Source organism: Cupressus sempervirens, chromosome 11 (assembly GCF_028749045.1).
Source record: "Cupressus sempervirens isolate cs-2001-9-10 chromosome 11, ASM2874904v1, whole genome shotgun sequence".
Taxonomy (NCBI): domain Eukaryota; kingdom Viridiplantae; phylum Streptophyta; class Pinopsida; order Cupressales; family Cupressaceae; genus Cupressus; species Cupressus sempervirens.
In genome coordinates this window covers 331,825,429-331,849,052 of record NC_143128.1, presented here as the reverse complement: position 1 = coordinate 331,849,052, position 23,624 = coordinate 331,825,429, and the positions used below count along the sequence as shown (strand labels likewise).

The 23,624-nt window shown below is 36.8% G+C and overlaps 1 protein-coding gene across 2 annotated transcripts in view; it reads left to right on the top strand.

Moving 5' to 3' along the window:
* Positions 1-23,624, top strand: part of LOC149529437 (alpha,alpha-trehalose-phosphate synthase [UDP-forming] 1-like) — a 230,767-nt gene that overhangs the window by 162,517 nt on the left and 44,626 nt on the right. For both annotated transcript variants that reach the window (XM_089807954.1, XM_089807955.1), the window contains one exon: positions 12,718-12,905. In XM_089807954.1, the coding sequence (XP_089664080.1) occupies positions 12,718-12,905 (188 nt within the window). The remainder of the gene's footprint in view (positions 1-12,717; positions 12,906-23,624) is intronic.

Genomic DNA, 23,624 nt, shown 5'->3' with positions numbered 1-23,624 from the left:
CTTATTGCAAAAGGTAACGGGTAATGAACTGTTATCCATGATGGACGGATTTTCGGGCTATACTCAAGTTAATGTTAAAGAATCCGAACAGTATGAAATTGCTTTCACGATTCCTTGGGGTACATACGTGTATGCTAGGATGCCTTTCGGGTTAACAAATGCAGGAGCCACTTTTCAAAGGGCAATGGATGTCGCTTTTGATGGACTAATTGATTTAATAATGGTAGTTTATCAGGATGACCTCATTGCTTATTCAAAAAGAGCGGAAGATCATTGTAAGCATTTGGAGAAAATCTTCATAAGAGCTCTTGAATTTGGAATTTCTTTAAACCCTAAAAAATGTCATTTTGGAGTCACTGAGGGGAAACTATTAGGTCATATTGTCTCTAAGGAGGGGGTAATAATAGATCCAAAAAGGGTAGCAGCCATTGATGACATCCAAATGCCTAAAACAATTAAGGGTATCTAATCGTTCTTTGGGCAAATCAATTTCGTGAGAAGATTTGTTTCTAATTTTGCTGAGATTATTAAACCTATCGCTAAAATGCTTAAAAAGGGAGGAAAAATCGCATGGGATAATGAAGCTGTAGGAGCATTCGCTAAAATAAAAAAAGCTATAAAAGAAGCTCCAGTTCTGAAATCTCCTGACTTTAAGAAGCCTTCTCAAATATTCTCATTTGCTTCTTATCATACTACAGTCGCTGTTATGTTACAAAAGAATGATGAGGGGCATGAGCAACCAATTGCATTTTTATAAAGAGTTTACAAGCTGCTGAACTTAATTATGATATAAATGAAAAGCAACCTTATGCTCTTATTAAAGCAGTTAAATCTTTTCGACCCTATTTAGTCAGAGCTGTAGTCATTGCTTATATGCCTAATGCTGCCATTAAAGATATATTCAAACAATCTGAAACTACTAGAAGACGATGCCGTTGGATAAATCAAATCCAGAAATTTAATATAGATATTTAGATCACAAAATTAGTTAGAGGGCAGGGATTGGCTAGACTTGTGTCAGAATCAAATTTGGAGGCTATACAGGTAAATCAAATTACTGATGATCTTAAGTATAGTATTGAGAGATGTCCTTGGTACATTGATATCGTCTACTATTTATAGCATAAAAAATGTAGAAATGATGTGAGTGACAATAAAAAAAGAGCTATTAAATTATAGGCTGCCAAGTATGTTCTAATTGTTGGGATAAGGTGACTTAGCCTTACCATGATTTATTGTTTATTTATGCTTTCATGGAAAGTTGGTATATAAAACTGGATTCTTCCACAAGAAAGGACTTGGAGTAGAAAAATAGAAATCTTTTGTTTTTTGGTGATTTATTCTTTTATGCTTTGTTTTTATGCAAGGGTGTGCATAAGAAAGTTTCTAAAATAAATTATAGATGTGTTGAATGTAGACACTTTAGAAACTATTTCCTCTTGTACAAAAACTTTGTAAGTACAAGGCATTGTTGTAGAAAATGAAGGGAGTGTGAGCATTGTTTGAAGAGCGTTGTTATGCTTTTGGAATTGTTCTGGATTTGATATCACAGCTGAATACTCTTGGAGACTTGTGGCTCTGGAGATTGTATTGTAACTGTTGTTGCTGATAATACAATTGAGTCTAGCTTTGGAGTGGTGAGCTTTTTCCCGAGAAGGGTTTCCCATGTATATCTTGTGTTTTATGTTTATGAGTTGAATCTTTCTGTATGTATTTATTTAGCTTGCAGTAGTTTAAGGTTTTGTGAGATAAATTTCAGCATCATCTTTCCTATTAGATTTAGCATTTTGAAGCATTTCCGCACTTAGGCTTCCTTTCAATTGGTATCAGAGCTTGGCCAGCTTTGTTATTGTTGTTGAGTAGATAGGTTTTTTGTGCTGATCTAGTTTCAGTGGGAGTTTTGCAGAGGTTTTTTCATAATCATATTGCAAGTTAGATATGGCAAACACATCCTATAGAGTAGAGATGGATAAGTTCAATAGCAGTAATTTTGAGTTGTGGAAACTTAAAATGGAGGACATGGTTGTAGATAGAGATCTATGGGATGCGATTTCTTTAACGAAACCTCAAACTACATCGCAAGAAGATTGGGACAAGGCAGATTGAAAAGCCAAGGGTTTGATAAGACTCTGTTTGGCTGGTTCTGTACTCTTGAATCTTCATGAAGAGAAGATTGCAACTAGCCTTTGGAAAAAGCTTGGTGATATTTATCAAGGAAAATCCTTGGTAAATAAGTTATTTCTAAGAAAGAAGTTGTATTCTTTGAAAATGGATGAAGGAGGTTCTGTTGTTGATCACTTGGATGCATTTAATATGCTAATTGCTCAGTTGAATTTTGTTGGCGATAAGATTGATGATCAAGATAAATGCATGCTTATGTTATGCTCTTTGCCAAATTCATGGGATCACCTTGTTATGGCTATTGGAAGCACAACAATCACTTTCAAATTGGAGGATGTGGTTGGTTCACTATTATTTGAAGAGATGTGAAGAAAGTCTTCTGAGATGGCTAAGGACGCCCTTGTTGCTTGTGGTAGAACAACAGAGAAAGGCAAGAAAAAAGACAACGGAAAATCCAAGTCTCCTGGTAAAAAATCCAAGGCAAAATGTTGGAATTGTGGCAAACTTGGTCATCTTCGAAGAGACTGCAAAAAGGAGAAGAAAAAGAAAGGCAAGAAGGATTTCTTTGATTTTGATACTGTTAAATCTTCTTAAGATGACTTAGATGCTTTTGTTGCAGCCTTGGCAACACATACATCAGAAGATGTTTGGTTGATAGATTCAGGGGCTTCTTTCCACATGACATCTCACAGAGATTGGTTCTTAAAGTATGAAGAGTTTAATGCTGAAAAGGCGTATTTGGGTGATAACTCTCACCTGAATATTGTTGGTCGTGGTAGAGTCAAGATCAGATTCCCTGATGGTAAAGTGAAGGGGATTGATGGTGTATTGCATATCCCTGGTCTAGCAAGAAACCTACTTTCAATCAGCAAGCTTGGTGATGTGGGTGTGTAGATTGTTTTCTCAAGTGATGGATTGTTAGGATTGGCACCTTGTATAGGCTGGATGCGTGCATGATTAAGTGCAATAGTGCTTCTGTGAAGTTCAAGAAAAGGGCTTTAGATTCTTCATCGTCACCAGCAGATCAAGAAAAGAAGACCATTGTTTCTACATCTAATGGTCATGCTTTTTGGGTACCTAAGGGTGCTAATACTTTGGAGATGAAGCTCCCTGCTGAGAAGACAATGTTATGGCACCAAAGACTTGGTCACATTGGTGAGAAGGGTCTTAGAGCCCTAAAAAAAAAAGCCTTGTTGAAGGCCTTGATGATTGTAATATGGAGTTTGACTTCTATGAACATTGTATTTATGGTAAACACCGTGTTTCCTTTTATTCCAGTTCTCACAAGTCTTCTGGGGTTTTGGATTATATTCATTCAAATGTGTTTGGTCCAGTTAATGTTCCTTCGATATCTAGATCTTTGTATTTTGTCTCATGCCTAGATGATTATAGTAGAAGGACATTTGTGTATTTCCTCAGAAGTAAATTTGAAGTTTTTAGTAAGTTCAAGGAATTTAAATCCTTGGTTGGAAATCAGATTGGTAGAAAAATTAAGTGTTTGAGGACTGATAATGGTGGTGAGTTTTGTTTAGTGGAATTTGATAGGTTCTATAAAGATCATGGAATTGAGAGACATAAGAAAACTCCATACACTCCACAACAAAATGGAGTTGCAGAGAGGATGAATAGAACATTGATGGAGAGGGCTAGGAGTATGTTGAGTGGTGTTGGTCTTGAACAAAAGTTTTGGGCTAAAGAGGTAGCCACTGCATGTTATTTAATTAATAAGTCTCCTACTTCAGCACTTGTTGAGAAGAGACCTATGGAAGTGTGGTCTAATAAGAAGCCCTCTTTGAGACATCTCAGAGTCTTTGGTTGTGAGGCATATGCTTGTGTGCCAAGGGTAAAAAGATCAAAGTTGGAGAACAAGGCAATTAAGTGTATCTTCATTGGCTATGGTGTCAGTGTGAAAGGTTACAAGCTTTGGGATCCAGTTGCGGAGAAGGTGCTCTATAGTAGAAGTGTTATATTTTGTGAGCTGAAACCTTCCACAATTCTTTTGCAGCCAGAGAAGGAAGAGAAGCAAAAAAATGAGAAGAACTGCAAGCTCCTGATAGACCTGAGAATGAGGAGAGTTTAAGTAACTCTAGAAGTTCTGAAGAAGAGCAAGAACCTGACCTCAAACTTTGAGGAGGTCTACTCGTATTAGACAACAACCTGATAGATTTGGTTATTCACCTGAGAGGTTTGGATATTCTTTGTTGGATTCTAGTTGTATATTTGCTTTGATTCTTTGTTGGATTCTAGTTGTATATTTGCTTTGATTTCTAACACTAACAAGCCTAGGACTGTTAGAGAGGCTATGGGTATGAATGATGCAGATTCTTGGATAGAAGCCATGAATGAACAGATGGCAACATTGAAGAAAAATACTGCATGGGATTTGGTGCCTTTTCCTGAAGGACAAAAACCTGTTGGATGTAAATGGGTCTTCAAGAAGAAAGTGGGTCCAGATGGTAGTGTTGAGAAGTATAAGGCATGGTTGGTTGCAAAGGGCTATTCACAGGTGGAGGGAATTGACTATGGTGAAATATTCTGTCTTGTAGCAAAGCTGACATCCATTTGATTATTGTTATCACTTGCAACAACTTATGATTTTGAAGTTGAGCAAATGGATGTGAAGACAACATTTCTTCATGGTGATTTAAAGGAGGAAATTTATGTCACAACCAAAGCATTTTGTTGAAAAAGGTAAAGAAAATCTTGTTTGTAAGTTGAAGAAATCTCTATATGGTTTGAAACAGTCTTCTAGAATGTAGTATCAAAAGTTTGACACCTATGTGTTGTCCTTGTGATTTCTGAGATTTAAGTCTAACCATTGTGTGTATTATAAATCTGAAAATGGTCACATTCTTATCATAGTCCTGTATGTGGATGATATGTTATTTATTAGGAATGGTATAAGAATAATTTTGGATTTGAAGTCTCAGTTAGCAGCACAATTTGAGATAAAAGATCTAGGTGCAGCCAGATATATTCTTTGGATTGAGATCATTAGAGATAGAGCTAGCAGAAAGCTTTGGATGAGCCAGAGGAAGTATGTTAACTCTGTGTTGGAGAAATTCAGTATGAGAGCTTGCAAGCAGTTAGTTGTTCCAATATTACATGGAACAAAGTTATCTAAGGAGGATTGTCCAGAATCTCTTACAGAGATGGAGGACATGTCTTGAGTACCTTATGCGAGTGTTGTTGGCAGTTTGATGTATGCTATGGTCTGTACAAGACCAGATATTGCTCAAGTAGTGGGAGTCCTTAGTCGATATATGGCTAATCCTGGAAGGGTGCATTGGGATGCAGTTAAGAGAGTGTTTAGATATTTGAGAGGCACATCTGAGTATTGCTTGTGTTTTCAAGGTAACTCTTCTGTATCTCGTCGTTCTATTTGCATTGATGGATATGCGGATTCACATTGGGCAGGTGACATTGATAGCAGAAGATCCACCAGTGGATATGCTTTTATGATGTTTGGTGGTGCAATTAGTTGGATGAGTAAGCGGCAGGCTGTAGCTGCTTTGTCTACTATGGAAGTAGAGTACATTGTAGCTACTCATGCTTCTAAAGAGACCATTTTGCTTAAGAGATTGTGTTTTGATATTGGTTTTGATGCAGGACAAATTACTATCTATTGTGATAGCCAAAGTGCTATCTGTTTAACAAAGAATGCTACGTTCCATGCCAGAACAAAGCATATTGATGTACAGTATCATTTTGTTCGTGATATGGTGGAAGATGGAAAGGTGAAGTTAGAAAAGGTTGCGACTTTGGATAATGTTGCATATGCATTGACAAAGCCAGTGAACACTAAGAAGTTCAGATGGTGTGTTGGTTCTATGGGCCTTGGGGCCTGTGCTATGATACAGTAACTCCTGTAAGGTCTTCGTCAAGTGGGAGATTGTTGGGATAAGGTGACTCAGCCTTACCATGATTTATTGTTTTATTTATGCTTTCATGGAAAGTTGGTAAATAAAACTGGATTCTTCTACAAGAAAAGACAACAAAAATCTTCTGTTTTTTGGTGATTTATTCTAATATGCTTTGTTGTTATGCAAGGGTGTGCATAAGGAAGTTTCTAATTTAAATTATAGATGCATTGAATGTAGACGCTTTAGAAACTATTTCCTCTTGTACGAAAACTATATAATTACATGGCATTGTTGTAGAAAATAAAGGGAGTGTGAGCATTGTCTGAAGAGCGTTGTTATGTTACCGGAATTGTTTTGGATTTGATATCACAGCTGAATACTCTTGGAGAGTTGTGGCTCTGCAGATTGTACTGTAATTGTTGTTGCTGATAATACAATTGAGTTTGGCTTTGGAGTGGTGGGCTTTTTCTCGAGAAGGGTTTCCCACGTATATCTTGTGTTCTGTGTTTATGAGTTGAATCTTTCTGTATGTATTTATTTAGCTTGCAGTAGTTTAAGGTTTTGTGAGATAAATTTCAGCATCATCTTTCCTGTTAGATTTAGCATTTGGAAGCGTTTTCGCACTTAAGCTTTCTTTCACTAATTTAGGGAGATCTATATTGGAAAAATCAAGATGGAATTTTACTTTTCTGTTTAGATGTTGCCCAGTCTGCAGTTATTCTCAGAGAGATGCATGAAGGAGTTTGCAGCGGTCATTTTTTAGCTAGAATCACAACGCATAAAATATTACGAGCAGGTTACTACTGGCCCCAACTTTTTAAAGATTGTCATTCTTATGTGCGAAAATGTGAAGCCTGTCAGAAATTCTCAGGGAAGTTAAAATACGATGGTGCCCTTCCTTTAAGGACATTACAAGTAGAGGAGCCTTTCCAAATGTGGGGAATTGATTTTACTGGTGAAATTAGTGATAAGTCAAGCGGTGGGCATAGTTGGATTCTAGTGGCTATCGATTACTTTACCAAGTGGGTAGAAGCTATACCCACTCGATAGTCTACGAGTAAAGTAGTAATTAAATTCTTTACAGAGAACATCTTAACTAGATTTGGAGTTCCTCAAAAGATTATAGCAGATAATATGTGTTTTAGATCCAATGAGTTTGCTGAATTTTGTAGGAAATACGACATAACAGTATCGTACTTGTCTCCATACTATCCCCAAGGCAATGGACAAGCTAAGTCTAGCAACAAAAACATCTTGAAGATTATCAGAAGGATGTTGGATGATAACAAGTGTGCTTGGGATTCGAAGCTGAATCTAGAATTATGGGCAGACAGAGTAACAGTGAAGAAGTCTAGTGGTATCTCTCCTTTCAACCTAGTTTATGCAAAAGAAGCAAAGATTCCTTTAAACAATTTACTGCTTATTTACAAATTTGTTACTGAGGAACAATTAGAAGATATCAATTTCATGGAGAATAGATTAAATGTGCTAATTGAGCTAGACGAAGTAAGGAGGCTTGCACACGAACAAAATACAAATAAGCAGCAACCGGTTAAATTTCTTCATGACAAGAAAGCTTTAAACCGATCTTTTAGGGTATAGGTGATTGAGTCCTAAAATGGAATCCAAAGGATCAAGACAAAGGGAAACACGAAAAGTTCGAGACTTTGTAGTTAGAATCATTTATCATTTTTGAAAATGTTGGGGAACACTCTTATTTCATGCAGGATACAAATGGTCACATGTAGGATTTCCCAATCCATGGATAGTACCTTAAGCCATTCTTTCAATGATCATAAAAAGGGGACTTCTTTTCTCCTTTCTCCATTCTATTGTATTTTTTATTTTATTTTTTAAGTTTTTATATGTATTATTTCATGAACTGATTGCTCCTAATCTTTTGGTAGGTTTGCTCCTCCAGAGATAGCTGAGATGCTCACTATGTGCACAAGGGGCATATGTCTCCAATGAGAGCCACTGATGGGGCCTGAAAATTTTATGCCTCCATTTATGAGATTATGTTATAGAGTCAAAATGGAATGGGTCATTTTTATATCTTGATGAAGCAGAGAAAGCAAGTTACCACTGTTAGACACAGAATTTCCAGATCAACCATTGAATATGAATATTCTATTCGGAGAATACAATAGAGACATTTACCTCATTGTTTTGAAAGTGTCAAGCAAATTATGATTATTCATATATTTTGATTCTTCGAATAGGAAATTATTCAATTATTTTACTTAGCATTGGCAGAGAGAGTCAGATCTTGTTTAATATGGTAAGCCAAAATTATGAAAGTATGCACAGTGTTGTTCACAGATTAATGGAGGACACATGTTTCAAAGTCATTAATAAACACGTTTGCAGAGGATAGGAAATTGTGGAAGCTATTCATACCAGTAATTCGAGTCTATATCAGAGGACAACAATTCGTGCCAAAGCCATGTATATCCTGGATAAGTGTATAACAACAATTAAATATGGTGAATGCGAAGATTTCAAATGGAGTAAGAATTACATCAAATGAAATCTTACTGCATTATTTTCCTTGGAAGATGACAGTAAGGATGTTGTATATGTTTGATATTGTATAGAGGAAAATCATCAGGCGAGTTTGCTTCATGAAGGACCGGTTAAATACGGTAGTCCCTTTGAATATTGAATAGAATAGGGAGATTGAGTGACCTTGAATCACCTTATGGATGTTATCATGGATATATGCTGTGAAGAAACAAATGTGACGTCCTCAGTGTTTTTAATGAGAAAGTGACTTCAATATTTGATATAGAAAATATCGTCCAAACTAAAGAGGAGAGCCCTCAAGATTGAAGTAAAATAATAAACCTTTTTATGCAAAAGGCGTCTGGAGTATTGTAAACACAGATATTCAAAAGAAATATCATCAATATGGAGTTTTGAAAATCGAACTCTTAAAATAAAAATCCCATGTGTTGGAAATCATCGCACCACATACACCGTTAGATGGAGATATGATCAATAGTAGAGAAGCAAGTAATAAGGTATTGGACGAAAAGGTTTGAAGGCCTAGTAAGGATTATTTGAAGTCAATAATGCCAAGACTGGATGCACATCATATAGACAAGTGCCATGTCAGGGTTAAGGCAGAGATTAGAAGAGGGATTTGTGAATCATATGCTTGCATTGGAAATGGCATTTTAAATAATACTAACTTTTGTGTTTTGTAGGTTTTAACATGCATTCGGATTTCTTTTTGCGGAGTTGTGGACGAATTGATGTTTGCGGGTGTTGAAGTATTGATGCATATGTGTGAAGAGGTAGGAATGATTTGTGAGTATAGTGGACACTAAGGATGTAATGATCCGATGAAGAAATATAAGATACTAGTAATAAAACTGCTGGCTGTGTTTTGATTTGATTAAAGTATATTAATTCTTAAAAAATGATCAGTTATTAATTTTGAAGAGATGCAACGTTTGGGAGGTAACCAATATTGTTTGGTCCTCTATAAATATGTATAATGAGAGAATCAAAAGAGACACCATTCAAAATACTTTCAAAAAAGGCTATTAACATTCCTAAAACATATATTTTTAAAATTTCTCTTCTGAAAAGGACTGAAGTTGTACTAAGTGCCTGGACATTGGGATTATTGGATAAACATTTTAAATATTGTAAGAGATTGTGTTGAGTGGAGCATTAACATCTAGGTGTCTTCAGCACGACTTTTTTGCAGTATAATCTGTAAGGTTTTTCATTGGTTTTAGAGTTAAATATTATATAGTTCGTTCTTTACGATCTTTTGTTTTTCTATTAATAATTTATTAATTGGATAAGTGGATTAAATTATTTGTTGCTATTTAGAACTGATAAATACAAATATTGTGGAATATCAAAATTGTTTCCGTATTTGTATCTATTTTATCCTTTTAAAGGTTAAAACATTATAGATTGGTTTAATATGCACAAGATGAAATAATTTGACACATCCCAATAATTAATTTGTTTATAGATTTAATATTATAATATCATAAAGTTGTATGTAAAACTTATAAATTTGACTCTATCGCCCATCTAAAACTCGGCACTGATCATTAAACCTGTTCATATTTCTCAATCCATGTGCTGGCAATTTCCTAATTTTTTTGAAGGATTTGATACTTATTTGTTTTGGTAATTCATTTTAAATTTTCCTTTCAGCAACTCATAACTGTGCTAAAGTAATTAAAATTCGAAGATTATTCATCATTCGTAATCGAGAAGCTTTTACTTAGAATCTTTCCATTTAAGGAGATTGCCTTTGGATTATATGTATTCACTATAAAACATCTTAGATCCGAGTTTTTCTGTCCAGGATCAGGTGTATAGGCTTTGGTTTAGTGGAGTCAAAAATGCGGAGGATTTAAATCAATTTGATTGATCTTGTCAAGTTGGCCAAAATCGATTAGATATCCCAGCATTGAGTAGGCAAGGCTCGTAGGTTTCTAATCAACGATTTTGATAACCAACACTGTCCATTAATTTTGGCTATATTTTTATTGGCACCTCAAGAAATACAGTTCAACAAATAACACAATCCAATTTAAGATGGTTACTAAGAGGCTGCACTTTATGAATTTCTATGGTTCATCGAGGGTAATAACATATTTTTTGGATAGAGATTGTGGAATTTTTGTTTTTCTAGATGAATGAAATGGTTCATCATTTTATGTTTATATGTTTGAGGAGTCATAATAATGATGATTCTTATGTTTTAAATTTAAACTCATTAAAGTCTAAAGTAGTGTATTGAGACTTGCCAAGGTTCACTCTAACTTGTGAGTCATGAGGTGAGGCATCCTTGACTTGAGCCAGGGACCCGGACTTGGACTTGACTGAGTCTTGGAGACTTGCCAGACTCATTTAAAAGAAATTAATTTCTCAAACTTAAATTTACTTTTTTGGTTTTGACATGCCCCTAGAATATATATGAAATATAACTTTTGACCCCCTATCTTTGTCTTTAAGTTAGCCTCATTGATGATTCTCTTCATCAAAATATATGCATGAAATAGCATTTAAGGATATGTCTACTTTAAGTTATATTTCATGTATATATTGATAGGGTGTTTGAGAGTGGTTTCAAATCTCTAGGGTATAATGCAAATTCTAGGTTTTAGAAGATCTTATAAATTTTTAGACTTTGTCAAATTTCAATAATCAACAAGATCCTGTCAACATTCTCCATCTCTCTCCAGCTCAGTCACTCTATCTGCCCTATACTCTAGACCTATTTGTCTCCCTAGAACTCTCCCTCTATTCCCTCTCTCCACCTCTCTATCTAACTTTTGCCTTTCTTCCCCAAGATATAGACCCCTCTCTCTCTCTTCCCCTCCCCGCTAATTAAACCCCACCGAGGGGTACTCCCCTTACTATGTTTTGGTGTTGCCTCCAATTCCCCATCAAACTATAAGTTTAAGCAAGTAATAGGCTAGTGCTGAATCATGAACATAAAAAGCCACACGCTACATAGCCCTTGTTGTAAATCTTCGGATATACATTAATAAATATAATATTATAGCTGCGACATCATGCAGTTACTACTTTAGATACCTCTGCAGGAAGCATGTAGGCTCCTTTGAGCATATACTCCCCTTCATTGTTTTGATATTTGTTTGGCACTTTTGCTGTCAATGGTTTCGTATTTTTTAAGTTTTGTATATATTTGACAATATTTATATATAAGTATGCTATTTCCTTCAGCCTCAATTTGCATATATACATATGTATGTGATCAAATTAACTGTTATATGATGATGTGATTGTGTCTCTATGGTTTGTTTAATAAAGGGCGCATAAAACAAGTATTCATTCCAAAAAATTATCTAAACTTCTTGGGTTTTTTTTCAATTTTCTGGGTCCAGCCAAGTTTTTTTGCCAAGTCTCGAGTCCAGAGTTGAGTCATGCTTCGAGCCCAAGCTGAGTTCAAGTGTCATAACTATGGTCTAAAGAATATCATATTCTGAATCTATGAAATCTTTTGGAGGTGAAAGAATGTGATTATGGATGTAATATCTGCAATGCCATAAGATTTAACAGTATCTGAGAAAGGACTTCCCATGGAGTTATGCTAGGGTAGATGGTTCTAGACTTAAAACTTCTAGTAGACCAAATGACACATAACTATCTGAGAAATCAAAGACACATCAATTGAATTCTGCAGATTATAAATTTTGTTTGTAAGTGAATTGGGGAGAGTAAGAGGCAATAAAGAAGGAAGATCTAAACTTGATGAAACTCTATTGTGAATGACTCATAACTATTAAGTTAAGCCAAGTGAAGTCAGCAGAATACTGATTAAATGCAGGACAGAAGTTCCAGTACGAAATCACTTGTTTCCTTGTTTAAAGTTGGAATAACGTAATAAATTATTGAGTGGTTATTCCAATGTCAGTGTAATTGATAATTAACCAAATTTAAGGATAAACTTTTGTAGTGAGGTTCTTGGTACAATGTCTGGAATTAATTTGAAGGCAGGGGGTTTTTTCTTTCAAGATTTTTGATGAGAGGAAATCTATATTTTGCAATCTAGCTTTAGATCCTATATAGTTTAACACCTCAACTATGCACTGAATCAATGCATTTATGACAGGATAGTCATTTTACCTATAATTCTTTGCAAATAATGCTGTCAATTTTTCTTAGAATACAGTTTGAAGACCTGGTTATGGTATTAAGGTTAGGAATCTCATATGTAGAGTTTATTTTACAGTTTGCAGGAGCAGCTCAATCTCTTGGAGCTGGAGCCATACTGGTTAATCCTTGGAATATCACTGAGGTGGCACTTGCCATTGGCATCGCCTTGAATATGTCAGCAGAGGAACGTGAGGAGAGGCACTGCCATAACTTTGACCATGTTACTACTCACACTGCCCAGGTCTGGGCGGAGACATTTGTCAGGTAACATTTATTGCAGTTTTAAGGTCTTGTGCTCTTTGATGATACTATTTAGGTGGTTATATTTGTGGATTGTGAATTTTTTTGGTTATAATTTTGGAATCCTTTTGATTCATGATAGGTTTTCATATAATTAGAGGCACTGGTAGATGACTTATCTTTGGAAAAGGATATGCTTTTAAAATGGTATGGGATTTATATGATTCAGAGGCTCTGGCAAGCTTTTCTTCCCTGATATTTAACAATGTAGCCTAGAGATACGTCCGTGTATTTTTAATAATTAGCTTGCTTACAGAGACAGATATGTTGTGGGAGCTTAGGGATGTAGATGAAAGGTCCTCTCGACCTCCCCGACCCCTCCCCAATAAAAAGAAAATAAACTTTCCTCTCCATGGGTCTCCCCATCATGAAATGCCCCAGTATATTGCCATCTCCTACTACCCATCATTGCTTTTGCAGTGTACCACTCTTCATTCTGCCTTAACACTGGGCTATTTTCTTCCCCTCCGTTTGTCTTATCTTTTCAGGCACCCCTAGGGTGATGAAAGGAGGAAGAAACTCACAAGACAAAATACCTATAGCAGAATATGCCTTTTTGCAAGCCTGTCCTACTCTTTCCTGTTTTTGGCTTAGAAAAATTGTGAGGAATGGAGATCTAGGTCAAACTACCTTTCTAGCTTGTGTCTCTATTTATTGTATGCTCTTACTCAATGTCTTTTTGATTGCTTGTATATATCTCTGTGTTGGTTTTAAGTTAATGTTTTACACAAGAGTAATTATACCTGCTGATAATTGGTATTTTATGCATTTGACATGTTATGTTATTAATTGTTTGATTAGATTATTATATTTGATAGTGTTTTAAAAATGATATATTCATTTTTTTATGTAACTTTAATAGCTATGCCTTCATTGTTCCCAAAATTTAAAATCTTTTTGCCTTTCCGCCCGTGCTTCGCCCCTTCCTCTGTCACCTCACCTCTCTTCTATCATTGCTCGTTCGTCCACTTGCTTCCACTTCATTGACGATGACTGTAAGCTCTTTTCCTTTCATCTCTTGAGACTCCTCAACCCTGAGTGCTTTTCTGACTTTTGTGAGGCCACCTCCATGTTTAACTTGCTTGCATCTGCCATCTATCCATTCCCCACCATGCTTTGCTGCCCTTCCATAGTAAACACTGTAATACTTGTCTTGTGAACCAATGGTTCAATGGGGACTGCAAAGCTTTCCATCGCTCTATTCGTTTTTCTTTTGAGGATCACTCTTCCGACTTTTCTCAGCTGCGTTCATCTTTCCTCTACTTTCTTCGTATGAAGAAACGTTCCTTCACTGCTTCCCAGTGCAATTCCCTTTGTTCCACGCTAATCACTCTTTTTTGGTGCACTCTTTTCTCCCGTTGTCCCCATCCACCCTTGACTTTCGCTTCCTTACCTCTCACACCACGGCTCTTTATGACATCCTTGGGCAGCCTTCTATCCACCCCATTCCCCCTCCTTTCTACCACCTGTTCACCCCTTCTTGCATTTTTAAGGCCATCAAATCCATGAGATGTAGCAGAGTTATGGATCAAGAGGGATTCCAGGTCCAAGCCCATTATTGAGGAAGCTAGACCCAGATCTGAGAAGGTTTACTGTTGCTTTGTTGATTTTTGCAAGGTTTTTGATTTATTTCCTCGGATAGCTCTTTTTGAGAGGCTTCAAGCGATTGGGATTTTTGAGATGTTACTTACCACCATTATGAGATTGTATGAGATTGTGACTGGTAGATTTAGAACTCCTTAGGGGTTCTCTCATCTGATCCATAGCACCATTGGGGTCAAGTAGGGATGCCTTCTCTCTCCTACCTTGTTCGGGTTATATATTGATGAGTTTGAGGACTTCCTTCTGAAGTCTTCTCTCCCAGGTGATGGCTGCTACCTACACCAGGTCTTGATCTCCATTCTTCTTTTCGCAGACGATGTGGTTTTTCTGGCTTTCTCTCCAGACAGTTTATAGAGGCTCCTTGATGGCTTAGCTTCCTTTTGTGATTCATGACAACTTGTGGTTAACCTGGGTAAGACTTGGGTAATGATCTTTAATTGTTTGAAGACTTCTCATCTTCACTTCTTTTTTTATGGGCTGGAGATTGAGATCACTTCCTCTTATACTTATCTGGGGGTTAAGTTTTCTGGACCACGGTTTAGCATGAGACCCATGATTCAACCCAGAGTAAACAAGGGTATGGGTTCTCTTGCTTTGCTTGAGAAACAATGCTTTAAACATCACTTTTAGGATACCTCATCCAAGTTATCCCTCTTGGACTCCCTTGTGCGGTTGACAGTTCTCTATGGATTTGTAGTTTGGGGTCCATCTCTCCTTGGTTTTGACTGGGTCTCGATCGAGGGAGTAAGACATTACTTCTATGACGCATCATTAGATGTCATAGGTTCATTCCCCATAGTATCATTTTTGCTAAGTTCAATGCTCTTCCTTTCAGCATCTTGACCATTTTTTTATCTTATGTGGTTCCTTCATCATTTGCATGGTTTTGCGGTTGTGGTGAGAGATTGGGATCGGTACTCCTACTTAGCATATTGCTCTTCAGTTACTACTGTGAGTTCTGAGGCTGGTTTGCTGCTGGTATGCACAGGCTTCTTTGTTAGGATCGATTGGGATTGATATTGACCAACTCTCTCCTTACTAGTTCTCTCTGAATGCCCTTGCTCATCTTCTCCCCTCACAGTAGGAGTTAAATGAGCATGTTAGACTTGACATTTGTAGATAGTATATTGCTACTACCTAGGAGTTTACATCCGAAGATTTCTTTTTATGCAGAGAACTTCTTGGAGATCTCTGACGAGATTATTGTTCGTCCTAGCTACCTTTCTTGGCGGTGGTCTCACGCCCTGCATATCTCCCTTGGGTCCTTCAGAGTTGGTTCTCATTGTCTTCGAGGTCATACCGATCATTATATTGACAGTAGGGAGTAGATCTGTAAGCTATGCACTTTGGATGAGATTGAGGCTGAGACTCACTTTATCTTCCATTGCCTATCTACTACTAGATTAGAGGGAGATTTTACTATCTGTTCGAAGAGTGTCTCTCTCATTATGACTTTTGTAGTTACTATGATCAGAGGTGTCTTGCAATTTATATTCAGGAGGCCACTATGCTCCATGATATTGCGCTCCAGTCACTTCTTCCTCACCGGCATACTTCTCCTAGGCTCATTACGACCTTTTTCACACCCTTATCTCCTTTGCAAGGTGTGAAAAGGTCATCCAACTCTATCAGCTCTTCTGGTCATTCCAGAGCTGTTAGATCCCGTTCTAGCTATTTGCAGTAGCAACACTCCTCTACGAGTTCCCAGAGACAAAGCATATCTTCTACCCATCGGCAGGCATATCCTTCTATGACTGATTTCTTCTTGCCTAGAAACGACTCCTAGTCCTTTTCTTGACCTTCTCTTTGTTTCTCTTCTTTTCTTCTTCTTGCTTTCTATTTTTTTGTTCTCTTTAGTTTTTGGACACTGTTTGGTGCTCCTACTATTGCCAGCTTCATTGTTGTGATCCTCTAGTCCCATAGACCTTTTGTTGGTCTTTTGTTGGACATTAATATCATTATCTTATCTTATTTTCTCTGAAACTCAGAGGAACATTTATATTTCATTAGAAAAGTACACCGTTGAACTTTAGAGTCTAGGCTTAATGAACACTTGTAGGTTTCTGGTGTTTGAGCTTTTGTAAATTAATTTTTTCTTTAGACAAATTTTATCTCTTACTAGGTCATTCCATTATGCTATTTAGGATCTCATAATAGGTAATTATAAGTTTCAGATTGTTTGAATTTTGAAGAATTCTTTCTTTTGTTAATATGATAGAGATCTGGTAGTTACCTTAGCTCTGGTAGTTGTTGGGAGGTTGGTGCCTTTGTCCCCTCTAGGTGAAGGTATCGTTCAACATAGACTAGTGGATTTGCGACATGTGCTTAACTGTCTCCTATGGCTCCTTGTCTCTAGGTGTTGTGATGTTCATTGAACACTTAAGCTTTTTGTCTAACAGCAATAGTGATTCCAGCAAGTGGTATCAGAGTGTTGGGTTACGGGTTCAAATCTCTCAGGTCATGTTGAGGGGGGGCATTGTTGGGAGGTTTGTGCCTCCGTCCCCACTAGGTGAAGGTATCATTTAGCATAGACTGACGGATTTGTGACATGTTCTTAACCACCTCTTGTGGATCCTTGTCTTTGGCTGTTGTAACGTTCATTGACAGTTCGAGCTTTTGGTGTAACGACAACAGTGATTCCAAAAGTAGCTACCTTAGCTATAACATTGCTTGAACCATAAAGGCCATTACCTTCCAAAAAAATCCTTGAAATCTTGAGTTACCTTTGGCAACGTGTCCACACCACCCACTTTATCAGAAGCTTCTAAGATGGCATTAAAATCTGCAGCCATGATAAAATTAGTGGAGCTCAAATTATCCATCACTATAGATAACAAGTTCTGAAGCCTTTGCTTACTAACCATTGATGTAAGCCCATATACATTAATCAAGATAAATGTCAAGCTGGAACAAGACACATGAACATCCAACCAATTTAGCATTTGAAGTAATCAATTGCAATCGACAAGAATTTGCTCTCCATAGAATGGCTAGACCCCCCGAAGTGCCAATTGATGGTACAATGACATAAGACGGTCTTTCCATGTTTTAAAATATCTGTCACTGCTCTCCATAGTTTGGTTTCTTGTAGTAGTACAATATCAGCACCTTCTTTGAGAATTTAGTCCTTAATAGGCGAGCTTTGTTAAAGGCATTTAAGCCTCTAACATTCCATGATAAAAGCCTCATTGGTGGCTCAGAGAGCCTTCCACTCTCCTTCCCATAGATTGTTGTTTGGAAATGAGGATTGTTGCATCCTCTTTGCATTTCCTTGGAGTTCTATTAGAGCTCAATGTAAGCTGAACTCCAGCCTCAATTTCTTCCTTGGTTTTACTAGGCTTTGCCAGACGCTTGTTGGTGTGAGTTTTAGTCCACCACAACATCCAAAATTGAACACTGAATGTTTCGAAGTGAAACACCAAATATTCAACTTTCTCTCGATATAAAGTCAGTTCTTATGCTAAGCTTGCAAAGTAAGATCACAAGTTCACTTCAAGGTTTCTTCAATGGTGGACACTTGCTCAGTGAAATAATGTGATTTGTTGGTAATTACTTAGGGGACTTAATTGATTGAATGATATCCACTATTGCACCTCTAAAGATTCAACTTCACAATGTGCAATGAAAATATGGTTTGACTTTTTGACTTCAACTGCAACTTAAACTTCTAACCTCTATTTCTACTTCTACTTCTACTATGAATGTAAGGAATCTTGGATGGACTTGGACTCTACTAGATGTAGCTTAATCAACGACTCTACTTACCTAGTGCAAGCTTCTAATGATATTCTCAAATGGTTTCCAAATCAATATCTACCCTCTTCAATCCCATCAATGAATGCAAACTTAAGATTGGATATCAACTAAAGCTAAGTACTTTCACTAGCTCACCACACAAGGTGGTACTACTATCAGCAAGAGGCTAGTGGCCTAGTTTATATTCGAGTCAAGCAAGTAAACATCCACAATTCTTTCATGCAACTAAACTACTTTTAAACAACATGAAATGAAATCCTAAGCTAAATGAGGAAATATGGAACGCCATGCAATAATAGCACCTTGATCACAACAATTCACCATGCAAGACACAACAAAAAAAAGTAGAGCAAATTTGGCATTATATTAGTAACAATTCTCCAACAAGTCCTTTCCAAATGAGAAGGGTGGTGTTTATATAGGAGCTTTGATTACAATGAATGGCCAAGATTGATTTAAAATCAAGGGCCTAGATTAATCCATTACAGACCCTAATTAGGGCAGCCAAAAGTAGCCAATAGAAATGAAGCATCACAAAATAAGACAATGAAAAAATTCAATGGCTTGAGGACCTATAAGAAACAAGGAAGCTGCCTACTCATCATACAACTCATCATCTTGTTGGAATCATTTGCCATAGCACCAAATGTTTGAATTGTCAACGGTCCTTACAAATGTCGGTTTGAACCCGGTCCATGGGGGTTGGTTAAGCTATGTCACGAATCTCCAAGGAGGTGTTAACCACCAAGTCAATAATCTCCCCCGTAGCACCGACTAAGCCTTCAACACCCATCAAAGGAAGACTCGAAATGATGACCCAAGGCTCTAATACCAATTGTTGGAATCATATGTCCCTACACCAAAAGCTCGAACTGTCAATGCTCAATAGAAATGCCAGATTTAACCTGAACCATTGGAGGTGGTTAAGCCATGTTACGAATCTCCAAGGAGGTGTTCACTACCAAGTCAACACATCCAAGATGTATACTTATTTTTTCTTTCTCCCTTCTAGCAAAATCAATGAACTTCAGCAAAATTGCACTTTGTTTCCCCATGCCAATACTAGGAAGGTTGTTATGCAGTAACCCCATGACCTATTAACTTCTCCATACAATCTTTATCTTCATTTTACCTCCTTATCCTTAGGCATTTTTCATTGTTCTTGGACTTCTTCGTCTTGAATGGCTGGACTTTACAATGCTTGAAGCTTTGGTATCTCTCCACCTTCATCATTGAAAATTCTTCTTTGTCTTCTTCATGTTCAGATTTGATCCTTGGAGCAATCCCTTGGACACATTAACATCTTGCTTGGCATATTAAATTGATTTCCTTGCATGACTCAATCATCATCACGGCCACTTCCTTGATGGGAATCCTGTCTTTGAATTCTTTCTTTCTCTTGACTTCAGGTTGGTACTTATGCCCTTATCCATGCTCCTATGCTAACTTTGGTGTTACAATCATCCTCAAACATTCCTTGGTGTACTTGTTTGATCCTTAAGGATAGTTGATGTGAATAGGGACAAGTTGATCTTCTTGTAAGATAGTCTTTATTTTTCAAACATTTAATCAAGTGTAGAGTTGACTTGCATAGGGACACATAAATGCCCATGAATTGACTCAACTTGTCCTTGGACCTCTTTAAATCCAGACATGTCCTTTGTTCTTGCTTGGTGAAGGTTTGGTCTTGGGATAAATCCTTCATCTTGATGATTTAATTTTCTTTTTTCTTTTCTCTTGTTCCTGCTTTGAAATGTGCCATCTTGAAGTGTTGTCTTCCTTTGATCTTGACCTCTTAGACTAGTTATCTTTCATTTCTATGCTTGGCCTTGAGCTTGCACTTGTCCTCCACCTTTTGTTTGTGTCCTTGTGACTATTGATGTCTTTGATCAGAACATGATTCCTGGTACAAAGCTTGAAGTCAGTAAGGATTAGAGGACTCAAACAAATTTATAAGTTTCAGACTTTACAATCCTTTAATTAGCCCATGAATTCTATACCAACTTAGTGATTCTATTCCTTGAAAGGTGGTAATTAGAACAAGCATTTGGATAAGAGTCCTTGGACAAAGTTTAGTCAACACTTAGCCTTAAAAATAACACAATTAGTCTGCCTTAAAAATAACACAATTAGTCTTGTATTCAAATCTGATTTTCTGAGGACAATTGGACAAGTCTGAGGATTGGCTATGCATTTAGTCCTAACAACTTGTTAAACTTATCATTCATCATGTCCATGGATCTATGTGTGAACTTCAAATTAAACTCATGACTTCATTAAGCATGAAGATCACATTTTATGATGAATTCCATGTCTGGAGACATAACTGCAACTGCCCTTTTTGGGTGAATTTAACCTACAAATGTAGTGATTTAGATACCAAAGGACCCTGTAGAGTTTCAGCAATATCAATCTTGTGAATTGGTGAAGTCTGGAAATAATGGGGAATTTAATAAAAAATTGCACCTGTTGTGTCTCTCTGCAGACCTAGGTCTGCAACTTGGAGTTTCAGACCTTAAAAATGACTCAAATGATATTTAAACAATCCCAAAAATTCTGCAATACGTTCATAATCAGAGTGTAACCAAAAGAACAAACCCAGATTTAGATAAACAAAAAATGGTTTTCAAAGGTAGTTTCAGATATTTGCTCATAACTCACTTACCACGTCCTCTCAATGTCTGAATTTGATTGCAAATGGTTTGTATTAGACCAAGGAAGACTCAGCAAACAAGTATGGGTGCTTAAAATCCTTAGATTATTTTCGATGATTTTTCAAAAACATTGCCCCTGTTCATGAAGTTTTCAGTTCTGGGCTTGCATACCTCAGATTCAAACCTCTGATGGCCTCAAAATTGATCCTTAAGCGTGGGGGATTGGTTTAGAATGAGTTCTTGGCAATCTGGGTACTTGAAAAAAATATCCACTGAAAAAAAAAATCCACGACTTTCTAAAAATAATCATCCTCAGAAGTCTGCAGATTTGGACTATAAAATTCTTGTCTTTGGCCCTCCAATGGCCTTCAATGTCTCAAAAGATACTCTCCACAAGTCTGCAATCGTAGCTGGACCAGGTTAGAAGCTAGGATGAATATCTCAAGTTTGGCAGAAATTTGCCCCAAACTTATAGCAATGTCAGACCTCATTTCAATGGCAACCACCTTCCTTATTCACCTAGATTCCAATCACCAATGTTGGCTCGTGCCTCACCTTGGTCACGTGCTTCAGACTTTTCAGTCACTTAGCCTTGTCTTTATAAATCCTTATGATTTCTTGTCTTCGTTGATGGCCTTAATAAGGGGTTTGGGATGTTCTTTACCACCCACAAGCAATGTGGGATAAAAGTTTAGTACCCTTCTAGAAGCCTCACTTTATTAATTTCTCATTATTTGTTCTATTTAATTATAAAAAACCCCTAATAGGGAAAATCAACCTAGGTATGAACTCCAAAAAAATTGATCAAGTTCACATTTCCCTCTTCAAACACATCATCCATGGATACAAAGGGCACATCCACACTCTAATTCCAGTTGTGCAAAGTGGGAAAAATTAATCAAGGCTCGCATATGATTCATCTTGTACTTAAAAATTTTGATCTCGCTTCGCCATCACAAGGGGGAAATTCAACCCTAGTTAGGATAATGCTTGGTACTTCAATTTTTTTTCACAAAATAACTCATGTAGGGAAATTCGACTGTTGCCCAGATAATTTTTACAGTTAGAAAACATTCCACATTCCAAATTCCTTTAGGGGGAAAAAGCAACCTAGGTAGGAAAAATTTGACACTTTTGAAAAGTTTTGGAATCCAAAATCTGTTTAAGCGAAAAAGCACATTAGTATAGACAATTTCTAGACAAAATTTTTTAATGTCCCGCGCTTGGTCTTCACAAAAAAATGACCCCTATTTGGACAAATTTCCAGACTTGGAAATATTTCCAAGTTGCCAACTTCCTCCAAGTGAAAAATGACCCATATTTGGACAATTACCAGACTTCAAAAAATTTCAAGCTCGCATGTGAGGGAAAATCACCCCTTGTTTGGACTTTTTAAGCACTTGGAAAATTTCGAAGCCAAGATCATCCTAAGTGATTGAAATTCATGGTATGCTTGGATTTTGACCTCCAATAGTTGAATTTTCTCTAAAATGCCAAATAAGAAGGGAAATCGATCCTAAGTTTGGATTTTGATCAAAAAATGAAGGGGAATTCATATATGTTCCAGATTTTGATCAAAATATGAAGGGAAATTCATGTTTAGTTCGGTTTTCGATCAAAATAGGGGGAGATTCATGTATGGTGCCAATTTTGTGTATTTTCCATAGTAACAAGAATCGTGGTGATTCACGCAATTCAGCGATTTTATTCAAGCCAAACGATTTTTTGTCAATTGGTGAATCAAGCCAGCGATAAAGGGTTTATGAAATAAGTTACTAAATTTTAAGCGTTTTTTAAAATTGTCAATTTGTGGCTGATTCGATTCCGATTCATGGTCGATTTGCGATTCGATTCAGCCTTGCCGATTCCAATCCGAATCCAGTTCCCGTTACTTTGGTATTTTCATATATAAAATTTGATTTTCCTTAGGATCTTGGCCATTTTGAACACAAAAGACCAATTTTAATAATGTTTACCAATTTTAAGGCCCTTATGCTTGAAATATACCTTTATACAAAATTTCAGACAAATTAACTAGCCAAAATTTAAATGCAGTTATGATTTTACGTTCAAACCATAATAACATGACCCCAACTGACATCAATTTCAACATTCCCACTTTAAAATCAAAATTTGGCCATTCGATATTTTGCATTATCCCCTCAGCATTTAAATGCTCTAAACTACCAAATTTACCAGCAAAACCTAACTGACCTAACAACTACGAACAAAAGAGGGGGTCGCCATTCGCAATGAGGTGATGGTGTGTTAACCTCATAACAATGCCCTCTGAGCTTTTTGGTGGCTGAACAACTTTTAATTTGAGCCACAACTACATCCAATTGTGTGATAGAGAAAGACAACAAGTTGACATCAAAATATGATCCCCATTCCCCCCCTCCGAGTCAACAAGATGGACTCACTCTTCTGATGCAATGTCATCTATTATCTCATCTACCACACGAAGTATAATATTGTTCACATTCTCCAAGTCTATCATTATTAACCCCTGAGTCTTTAAATTATTAGCTTGCATATCTATAGTGTTTTAGAAGTAGAGGAAAACTTAGTAGGAATGAGCGAGATTTCATATGTGACCTTAGATGTAGTCTTATCCTTCCCATCTAGTACTAGTGAATCATCCCCTAGCTGGGAGCTCAATTCTAACCCA